The sequence below is a fragment of the Nicotiana attenuata genome, unplaced genomic scaffold (genome assembly GCF_001879085.1).
Source record: "Nicotiana attenuata strain UT unplaced genomic scaffold, NIATTr2, whole genome shotgun sequence".
NCBI classification, from domain to species: domain Eukaryota; kingdom Viridiplantae; phylum Streptophyta; class Magnoliopsida; order Solanales; family Solanaceae; genus Nicotiana; species Nicotiana attenuata.
Genome location: NW_017670840.1, coordinates 85,329 through 96,407, shown reverse-complemented (window position 1 = coordinate 96,407; position 11,079 = coordinate 85,329). Strand labels below are relative to the sequence as shown.

The window sequence follows — 11,079 nt, the reverse complement described above, 5'->3', positions numbered from 1 at the left end:
TCCGGTTGAAACCCGGCCCGGTAGTTAGGGGCCGGTTGGGCCGGATTACTGGGGTTAGGGGATTGGTCTGTTCCTTTCATTCATCCGGTTAATCGGACTGGTCAAACTCGGTCAGCCAAAATTCCTGTAGAACGGGTTAACCGGTCCGATCCGGCCCGGCCTGGATTAAAGGCTAGATTTTATTTTTTTTTAAAAGGTTTTAGAGTCTAAGGCAATGCAAAACCTTTGAATTTACTCTTTTTTTGTTAATTTACTTGTTATTAAATGTAAACCTTTCAATTTGTAAGTTTGAATTTTGAAATTAATGTAGCACTTGCAATTTATAAGTGCAATTTTTTTTCCATCTTCATTGTATTCTTTATATTTTTACTTTATATTAATATAAATTACAATAGTTATATAAAATACAAAAAAAAAAAAAACAAAAAAAATACTAACCCGGCCCTGCCCGGCTCGGCCCCTTGGACCTGCAACCTTTACGGTTCATTTTTTACCCGGATGAACCTAAACCCGTTAAGCCCGATAACCCCTAACCCGTAACCGGCCAGGTTCGAAACCCGGACGGATACAAGTTTTCCCTACCCGGCCCGACCCGGCCCACCCGTTAGACACTAGTTGTGCCACTGAAGCGTTCTAAAACCTCGTCAGCAAACCAACCAACCAATCAAGTGTTTATACGCGAGCAAACTTGTTTGTCTCTTCTTTTTTCAACGGTAAGTAAAAAACTAACACAAACTTGTACTTGTTCAAGTAGTTTCCTTATATGCCGCAGCTTTGCTTTTCAACCCATTTTCCAGCCCATTCTAGCTTTTTAATCCACTATTATTACCATCATTATCTTATTATTATTCCCTTGTATGAGTATTAATTAATTATTCCATTTGCCTCAAAACCAGTAATTATTCTTCTTCAAGAAAGTTGCCTAAACGTGTGGAATTTTCAAACTTGGCGTTTGAGAAAATTCAGGTAATCAACTCAAGATACCTTGTCTTAAACTCCGCTTCTAAATCTTTGTCAGTGTTTTAGCGTACTCAACAACGTACAAGGTTGTAATCTGGTATGACTTTTGTCCATTTCTTCAGTTCTTTGTTTTTCTTTCCATTTTTACTTATCAAGATTCAGTTATTAGTGCTGTTTTTCAACCCCCTTTATTCAGATTGGTTGAAATTTGTGCATTTTTTTTTCCGGCAAAAAGAGTGAATTTAGTAGCTGGAAATGGGTGTTCGCGTGTTATGTCAAGTCTTCAATTTTACTCAATTTGTTTCTGTTATGAATTTTGGTTTTACCAAATATGTCTAGATGTGCTTGAAAAGTAGAATTAGGATCTAAGATGTTGTTCCTGGAGTATATAACTGCATGTTCCAGTAGATTGTATAATTACCGGTGTAAGGTGTACGTGCACACTACCCTTCCCAGATCCCACTGGTGGGATTTTAATGGGTTGTTGTTGTTGCACTACCATTTTCCTTTTTCTTAACTGGCTTTGCTTAAAAAGAATCTTTATTTATCAGTCTTTGGTTTCTGATAGTGATCTAGAGCTTAGTATTTTTATCCATCAAACGACAACTTCTATTTGAAAACACCTTATGAGTCTATATGCATTTCATGGAATTCATAAATAGCTTCAAATTTAGTGTGCGAAGGTGGCGTTTCCTGACACTGATTGGTATGTTAAAACAGCTGCAAATAAATTGAGTTGACATCCATAAATGGACAAGAAACAGCACATCACCATCTTCACTACTGCAAGCATCCCATGGCTAACTGGAACAGCTGTTAATCCTTTGTTTCGTGCGGCCTTTCTTGCAAATGATGGTAGGATGAAGGTCACTTTGGTCGTTCCTTGGCTGCCGTTGATAGATCAGGAACACTTGTTTCCCAACAATATCACGTTTAATTCACACTTGGAGCAGGAAAAGTATGTCCGCCAATGGGTGGAAGAGAGGACTGGGTTTGCATCGAATTTTAGTATACGTTTTTATCCTGGAAAGGTAACTCAAAGTCTGAAATATGAATGAGAATTTGTCTAATTTTATTACACTGAAAACTCCAGTCTATTAGATTTGTGGGAGCATATCCAATTACATACTTCAACTGGTGAAAATATATTCTTCTGAATCAAATATCGGTACCATGTAAATTGAAAATTTCTTCGCTTAAAATTGTTCATCAAAGACTCTATTTATGTTTGCTTTGCTTTGTTTGTGAAAGTCAACCAAATAATCATGAATGCTTTTTCTTTTTTTATATTTATGAGTTACTGATCTTCTTTCCCTCCTTAGTCCTTACCAGGCTGATCTAGAGTGTGGGGAGGGAAACTGCTCTCCTTGCATTTAGAATGTCATATATTTTCCTTATATAATTTTGTCTATGCCTCAAAATAACAATTTTTCGTTCATTTCCTTAGTAGTTGAAAACAAATAGTAATTTCTCTCCTATAAAAATTGTTCTCGAGCTCTTCCAACTACGGATTATACATTTTCCCCTTTTCTTCATGGAATGGTAAACATGAAATCTGTTAATAATCACATGATTCACATCTGAAGTGCAATAACAATAACTGTCAGGACATCATTCTCAAAAAAAAAATAACTGTCAGGACATGGTAATTGCAGCTCCTCCTTTTGATCTTCTTCTAGAATTATTGCCAGTTCATCAATGATAAGATTGTGATATAAACTCTTGGAGGGGCATTCCTCTCATGATGCAAAAGTAGTCGGCAGCTTTTTTTTGTTTATTAGTACTTTTATTTTGTCTCAATTGATATGCTTCTGGGGTATTCTATCAGAAATAAAGTGTTGCCTTCCGAATTGCAGTTTTCTCTAGATATAAGGAGCATTCTTGCTTTGGGGGATATTACAGTAGTTATCCCAGATGATGAAGCAGATATCGCAGTCCTTGAGGAGCCCGAGCATCTTACATGGTATCATCATGGGAAGAGATGGAAAGAAAAATTTCGCATGGTTGTAGGAATTGTTCACACCAATTATTGGGAGATTGTCAAGAGAGAGAGGAACATATTGGTAGCACTTCTAATAAAGTACATCAATGGTTGGGTAGTCGATATCTATTGCCACAAGGTAAAATACTTCTATTCAGTACATTTTTTGTTATTTATGAAGATCTACTTTGTGAGGTGGGGTTGGGGTGGGGGTGGAGTGGGGTGGGGTGGGGGTGGTATGAATAATTAATAGCTAACCTAGGTTGAATGTAACTCTTTGACATTTGACACTTTAATGTACTGATGTTTCTTTGTTAAGTTTGAACAGCTGTTGCAGAAACATGCTTGCATATTATTTCCATTTCAAAAACTATCATGCTCAAAAGTTGGAAAGCTGAGCAGTCTATTTTGCATGCTAGGAATACTCAGGTCATCCGGTTGGTGGTAATATATAGGAATTGATGATCACTTGGTTGGACTGATTGGCTGTAGTATAATTCTTAACCATGACTTTTGGTACTTTGTGCGTAATGCCTTGATCTATAAAAGTTACTTGCTTGAATTGGCAGGTCATTCGGCTATCCGCTGCAACCCAGGATCTACCAAGATCTGTGGTCTGCAATGTGCATGGAGTTAATCCAAAGTTCCTTGAAATCGGGCTTAGAGCAAGAGAGAAGCAGCAAACTGACAACCAAGCTTTCAGCAAAGGTGTCTATTACATTGGTAAGAAGTTGTGGAACAAAGGGTACAAGGAGCTACTTGATCTTTTACGTGATCATCAAAAGGAACTTTCCGGATTTGAGATTGATTTATATGGTAGTGGTGAGGATTCTGCTCAGATTGACGTGGAAGCTAAGAAGTTGGAATTAGCAGTTACGGCTCATCCTGGATGTGATCATGCAGATCCTTTATTTCACGAGTAAGTACCTGCAGAGTTGACCACTTTTTACTGTTAAACTGTTTTTCCCCTCTTGTTATGTATATCATTTGTATGCATCCGCTGTTCCTAGAACCTAGTTTATCATGCCTGATCCACTTTGCTGGCTGCAAAGGGAGGCCTACATACTCTGGTGAAATTAATGTAAATGATTGTGAGCAGTAATCTATGATTGGTTCAAGCTCCTTTGCCACCTTAATTTTTCAGGTGTGAAAGAACAGTGGCCTAAAACAACAACAACAACAACAACAACTACCCAGTAAAATCCCACCAAGTGGGGTCTGGGGAGGGTAATGTGTACGCAGACCTTACCCCTACCCCGATAGGACAGAGAGGCTGTTTCCGATAGACCCTCGGCTCAGAAAGATGGAAATAAGAAAAACAAGAAAAGACAATTCATTAGTAATTCCAGTAGAAATCGTAATAGTAACAGAAGCATAACAATCGAAAGACAGATGACATGCAATAACAGTAACCAGGCCCGGGGCTCAGATAAACAGCAAGTATAGTGTGTATTCAACATAAACTGCAAGCCATCTAAGGCCAACCCTAATCCAACCCCGCCTCACCCCCGGAAAGAAGTAAGAAAAGTTCTACTACCCCCTAACCTACAACCCTAATGCTTGACCTCCAGACCTTCCTATCAAGGGCCATGTCCTCGGAAATCCGCATTCGTACCATGTCCTGCCTGATCACCTCTCCCCAATACTTCTTAGGCCTCCCTCTACCTCTTCTCGTACCCACCACGGCCAACCGCTCACACCTCCTTACCGGCGCATCAAGGCTTCTCCTCTGCACGTGTCTGAACCATCTGAGCCTTGCTTCCCGCATCTTGTCATCCACAGGGGCCACACCCACCTTCTTCCGAATATCTTCATTCCTAATCTTGTCTATCCTAGTGTGCCCGCACATCCACCTCAGCATCCTCATCTCCGCTACCTTCATCCTCTGGATATGTGAGTTCTTAACCGGCCAACACTCTGCCCCATACAACATGGCCGGTCTAACCACAGCTCTATAAAACTTACCTTTGAGTGTCAGTGGCACTTTCTTGTCACACAAAACCCCAGATGCAAGCCTCCATTTCATCCAGCCCGCCCCTATACGGTGAGTGACGTCCTCGTCGATCTCTCCATCCCCCTGAATCATCGACCCAAGGTACTTGAAGCTATCTCTCTTCGGGATGGCCTGTGATCCAAGCCTCACGTCCCTGCCTGCTTCCCTCGGCTCAGCGCTAAACTTGCACTCCAGGTACTCTGTCTTAGACCTGCTCAATTTGAAACCCTTAGACTCGAGGGTCTGTCTCCAAACCTCCAATCTTGCGTTAACACCGGCCCTCGTCTCATCAATTAGAACTATGTCATCAGCAAATAACATACACTATGGCACATCCCCTTGAATATGGTGTGTCAATGCATCCATCACCAAGGCAAATAAGAACGGGCTAAGCGCAGAGCCTTGGTGTATTCCCATAACAACCGGGAAATGGTCTGAGTCGCCTCCCACAGTCCTAACCTTAGTCTTAGCTCCATCATACATGTCCTTGATCGCTCTTATGTAGGCTACCGNTCCACAAACATGCCTCTTCTTCCTCTCCATCCTAATGCCAATGTCCATTACTAAGAGCCTATGCTGAGTCGCGGGGGTCTCTCCCGGGATAACCTTGCAATCCTTGCACAACCCTCTATCACACCTTCTGAGGAGAAGATAATCAATCTGAGTCTTCACCGCCGAACTCTGGAAAGTAACCAGATGCTCCTCCCTCTTCGGAAAAGTCGAGTTCGCAATCACCAGCTCGAAAGGTGGCCTAAAAGTTGAGAGAAAATGGAAGTTTTCGACACTGCAAATATTTAGGGCTAATAATTGCAAAAAGTTAAATGAGAAAGGAGGAAAGCTAAACAGAGGTCACAAGTGCTCTAAATCAATTGATAATTTTAACCTAATTTTAATGAATAAATATTACATAGCAGAACTGCTGCAAACTTTACAATTTTTGGATATTAATGATTCAGAAGCATCATGATCAAGTTTCCTCATTAGTATTGCCGTCTAGAGCTAGCAAGCAGAATAAATACGGCAATACTTTTTTGGTTATTATAATAAATACAGCAATCTAAAAGCATTCCTCAATTTAACAGTATCGTTGACTAAGACTAAATATGAAAATTTTGCTAGCCAACTGAAGAATTAAGGCATACTCATTGTTGGTATGATCTCAAATGTAACTATTTTATTCATCTTTTCTTTCTACTATAGCCATCCAACTCCTTCCCTTGCTTGTCTTTATCAGTAACGATTGACCTTGCCATTACTGAAGCTTTTATTTCTCTTGTCTCCAACAATATTCGGAAATGTGGAGTGAGATAGAAGCCACGTCTGACATGAATATAATTGGATCATTTTCTGTGACAGTTGGATATATTATAGGATATATTATACGTTAATGACAAATGAGTCCATCGATACTTTTTCGATCTTAAAGATTAAGGCAAAATGGCCTCCTGGCCACTTAAACTTGTATCGGATTGTCAACACAGTAAATGAACTTACGAGTTTCCCAATTTAGCACTCTACTTTACAGAATAAGGACTAATAAATACCTCTTACCATTAACCATGCATACGTGGAGGAAACGTTGCTGACATGGCGAAACTGCATGCAAATCACTCTAAAATGGCGCGTGAATGTAATAGTTTTGATAGAAAAAATATTAAAATAAGCAAAAATATATACTCCCTCTATTCCATTTTATGTGAACCTGTTTGACTGGGCACGGAGTTTATGAAAAAATGAAGACTTTTGGAATTTGTGGTCCTAAACAAGTCAAAATGGGGGCCAGAGTAGTTGTGGGGTTGTAAAAGCTTCTCATTAAGGGTAGAATTGGAAGTTTAAGCTAAATTGTTTCCAAATTTAGAAAGGGTTCATTCTTTTTGAAACGGACTAAAAAGGAAATAGGTTCACATAAATTGGAACGGAAGGAGTAATAAATAACAAATGATAAAAAAGAATAAAAAGGCATCCCTTTTCCCCATTCTTCCTCCCACCTCCTTCGTGCCCACCCCTTTTCCCCCATTCTTTCGTTTTGTCTCCCATCCCTCACCCCAACCTTTCCTCCCCAGCCCCTCTCNTACGTAAAAAACGTTAGGGTTTAAAACAAAAAAACGGTTTTTTTACGGAACTTTTAAAACGGAAAAAAAAAAATTAATTTTAAAAAAAACCGTTAAAGTACCTAAAAAAAATTAACTTACGTAAACCTTTCCCCCGACCGTTTACTTTACCCAGTTTTTAACTTGGTACGTAAACCCTACGTTTTTGGAACTAGGGGTACAACGGTAGTTTAATGAAAAAAATGAAGAACGTTTTTGGAATTTTAGAGGTTCCTAAAACAAGTCAAAAGTAGGGGTCCGAGAGTAGTTGTAGGGTTGTAAAGCTTCTCATTAAGGGTAGAATTGGAAGTTTAAGCTAAATTGTTACAATTTAGAAAGGTTACATCTTTTGAAACGACTAAAAGGAAATAGGTACACATAAATTGGAACGGAGAGTAATAAATACAAATGATAAAAAGAATAAAAGCATCCCTTTCCCATCTTCCTCCCACCTCTACGTGCCCACCCTTTTCCCCCATTCTTTCGTTTTGTCTCCCATCCCTCTACCCCAACCTTTCCTCCCCAGCCCCTACTCCAGTTACTTTTCGGTTGAAAAGTAATTAGAGATTTTTTTTCTAAAAAAAAATTGAGTATGAGGATGTAGAGAGAAGGTAATCCACAATCCGAATTTTGGCTAAAAAGAAATCACATCAATTTCTCCGATGTGGTCATTACTCCGATAGTGATGAAGTTCTGGTGAAAAAGAAGACTCTTCTTCACATTAAGTGTTTGGAGTATTTTCTTTTTTTGGAGTATATTCTTTACATCCGGCGGTTTTATGGATGAAGGTCACTATTTAGAAGATTTCCAATATAATCAATGCTCATGTCTTATTCTTTTTCCTCTTTTAAGAAAAAAATTAGCGGCAGGGATGAAATTCCATTTCTAATATGTTTGCTCTATGCCTATGAGAGTTTTGACGGAGATGGTAATTGAGGTGGTTGAAATCAAATGGAATAAGGTGTTTGCGAGGAGAAGGTGACTAGAAATTAACAAAATGAGTAGGCAAACACAGAGCGCNCATACGTGGAGGAAACGTTGCTGACATGGCGAAAACTGCATGCAAATCACTCTAAAATGGCGCGTGAATGTAATAGTTTTGATTGTAAAAAAATATTAAAATAAGCAAAAATATATACTCCCTCTATTCCATTTTATGTGAACCTGTTTGACTGGGCACGGAGTTTATGAAAAAATGAAGACTTTTGGAATTTGTGGTCCTAAACAAGTCAAAATGGGGGCCAGAGTAGTTGTGGGGTTGTAAAAGCTTCTCATTAAGGGTAGAATTGGAAGTTTAAGCTAAATTGTTTCCAAATTTAGAAAGGGTTCATTCTTTTTGAAACGGACTAAAAAGGAAATAGGTTCACATAAATTGGAACGGAAGGAGTAATAAATAACAAATGATAAAAAAGAATAAAAAGGCATCCCTTTTCCCCATTCTTCCTCCCACCTCCTTCGTGCCCACCCCTTTTCCCCCATTCTTTCGTTTTGTCTCCCATCCCTCACCCCAACCTTTCCTCCCCAGCCCCTCTCCATTCTTTTCGGTTGAAAAGTAATTAGAGATTTTTTTTCTAAAAAAAAATTGAGTATGAGGATGTAGAGAGAAGGTAATCCACAATCGAATTTTGGCAAAAAGAAATCACATCAATTTCTCCGATGTGGTCATTACTCCGATAGTGATGAAGTTCTGGTGAAAAAGAAGACTCTTCTTCACATTAAGTGTTTGGAGTATTTTCTTTTTTTGGAGTATATTCTTTACATCCGGCGGTTTATGGATGAGGTCACTATTAGAAGATTTCCAATATAATCAATGCTCATGTCTTATTCTTTTTCCTCTTTTAAGAAAAAAATTAGCGGCAGGGATGAAATTCCATTTCTAATATGTTTGCTCTATGCCTATGAGAGTTTTGACGGAGATGGTAATTGAGGTGGTTGAAATCAAATGGAATAAGGTGTTTGCGAGGAGAAGGTGACTAGAAATTAACAAAATGAGTAGGCAAACACAGAGCGCGAACTATTTATCGCCGGCCAGAGACATTACCAGTGAATTCTCCGGCCAAATTGATTTTTTGCTAGTTTATGAGTTTTTTGCTAGTCACAGTTGTAGTAGAGGAGAAGAGATATAAAAAAATTAAGTTAATTGTTTGATAAATTGGAAATTAGGAATTAAAAAAGTGGGGCCTAAAAATTACACATGTCAAATTCTAAAAGGTTAAGCATATGAGATGTCATTCTGTCTAGCGATTGAGGAACACGCTCAGACGGATATGTTTATTAGTCCTTATTCTTTAAAATTGAGGTGCTAAACTGTGAAATTCCTAAGTTCGTTTACCGGGTTGGCAATCCGATACAAGTTTAAGTGGTTAGGAGGCCATTTTGCAAAGATTAATTTGGTACATAACTTTTTACTGTAGGATCTTTCAAATGTTGTTTGAAACATATCTAGAACCTCCTCCATTCTGTTATTTGATATTGTGGAAGATCACATATTTTAGGCTTGCTAAGGCGGACATTCATTTCCAAACGGTCTTGTTCATGAGATAACTCTTTCAAGCGAATATGAATCATTCTAAAATCATTGGTTTATTGATGCTGATTTCTTTTGATCTTACAGATTTTTGGGTTATTTTTGTGTTATATTTAAAACTACAATTTAAATCGTATAAGTGCTCAGAGTTTGAGTACTTTTTATAGTAGGCGGTTTCATAATTGCCATTCTATCAATTGAAGTCTTTGGTTTTTTTCCCCTTTCCTTTTTTTGGTTTCAGCTATAAGGTGCTCCTTAATCCAAGTACCACAGATGTGGTTTGTACAACCTCGGCTGAAGCATTAGCTATGGGTAAAATTGTTGTATGCGCCAATCATCCGTCAAATGAATTCTTCATGCAGTTCCCAAATTGCCGAACATATGATGATGGTGATGGATTCGTTAAAGCTATACTCAAGGCATTGGCTGATGAGCCTGCTCCCTTGACTGATGCACAAAGGCATGAGCTTTCTTGGGAAGCAGCAACCGAGCGCTTTCTGAGAGCAGCAGAGATGGATACTGTGCCAACAAAGAAGCAATCAAAGACTACTTCAGCTCCTCTTTCCTTGGCATCATTGAGTTTAACAAGAAAACTCGAGGATGCATCAGCGTTTGTACACTTCGTTGGGACAGGATTTCTGAGCTCACAACCTGATGAAGAGCAATGTAAAGAACTTGGCTTGAAAGTTCCTCCAAAGAAAACCGGATTTTCTTCTGGAAAATGGATCTAAAGCTGAGTCCAGCTTCTGGCGATTCAGATTCTTTATTACTAGCCGTAGATCACTTAGTTTCTTTTATAGCCGGCAAGAATGTAGGAGTCGTCGTTTGTTTTAGTGAAGGTTTTATGGGGTAGATCAACAATCAAAGGATTAATTAATCTGGTGTTGAATATTAACTAGCTGATTCCAGCTCGTGTGGGATTTGAGGCGCTGTCGTAAGATATTAAGAAATGTTCTGTTGTACATACTGGTAACTGGTAAAGTTGCTGCCATGTGACCAAGAGGTCACGGGTTCGAGCCGTGAAAATAACCTCTTGCAGAAATACAGGGTAAGGCTGCGTACAATAAACTCTTGTGATCCGGCTCTTCCCGGGCCTCGCGTAGTGCACCGGGCTGCCCTTTTTTTCTGTTGTACATACTCTTAATTAGGTAGCTATATCCAAGTTTTATTTGGAAGGACAATTGGACAAATCAACCATCCTTTGTCCCATGAGACATCATTTTTTGATCAATTGTTTCTTTGCTATAGGTTTGGCAGTTCTTGTTCCATTAATGTATCATTTGTTGCTTTTAATAACACAGCTGAATGTTTTAAATATATGAAGAGTTTGTCATTTCTTTGGAACTACAGATTCTTTAGAACATCCTTGGCCAAAAGTTATTGGTTACCTAATTCAACAATAGGCGAAAATTCGGTGAGGTGATATAACTAAAATAAATCAAAATGAAGATTTCATGATACTTAAATGTCTGTTATTTACTGGCAAGCTGTTTTTAATCAAGACTAATATGTGATCGCATGATCAAAT

The 11,079-nt window shown here is 38.7% G+C and overlaps 1 protein-coding gene across 2 annotated transcripts; it reads left to right on the top strand.

Moving 5' to 3' along the window:
* Nucleotides 1–723: 723 nt before the first annotated feature.
* Nucleotides 724–10,870, top strand: LOC109243803 (digalactosyldiacylglycerol synthase 2, chloroplastic-like). Of its 2 annotated transcripts, none has more exons than XM_019410797.1 (5): nucleotides 724–966; nucleotides 1,681–1,991; nucleotides 2,817–3,080; nucleotides 3,511–3,860; nucleotides 9,793–10,870. In XM_019410797.1, the coding sequence occupies exons 2-5, from the start codon at nucleotides 1,710–1,712 to the stop codon at nucleotides 10,280–10,282; spliced, it is 1,386 nt and encodes a 461-aa protein (XP_019266342.1). In that variant the 5' UTR covers nucleotides 724–966; nucleotides 1,681–1,709; the 3' UTR covers nucleotides 10,283–10,870. The 2 variants fall into 2 exon arrangements, with proteins under 2 accessions (XP_019266342.1, XP_019266341.1); XM_019410796.1 differs by having other exon boundaries at nucleotides 724–1,057.
* The last annotated feature ends 209 nt before the right edge of the window (nucleotides 10,871–11,079 follow it).

Coding starts and splice junctions, on each gene's coding strand:
- LOC109243803 (XM_019410797.1), top strand. CDS start 1,710: ATGGACAAGAAACAGCACATCACCATCTTCACTACTGCAAGCATCCCA. Junction 1,992..2,816: donor TACGTTTTTATCCTGGAAAG/GTAACTCAAAGT, acceptor TCCGAATTGCAG/TTTTCTCTAGATATAAGGAG. Junction 3,861..9,792: donor GCAGATCCTTTATTTCACGA/GTAAGTACCTGC, acceptor TTTTGGTTTCAG/CTATAAGGTGCTCCTTAATC.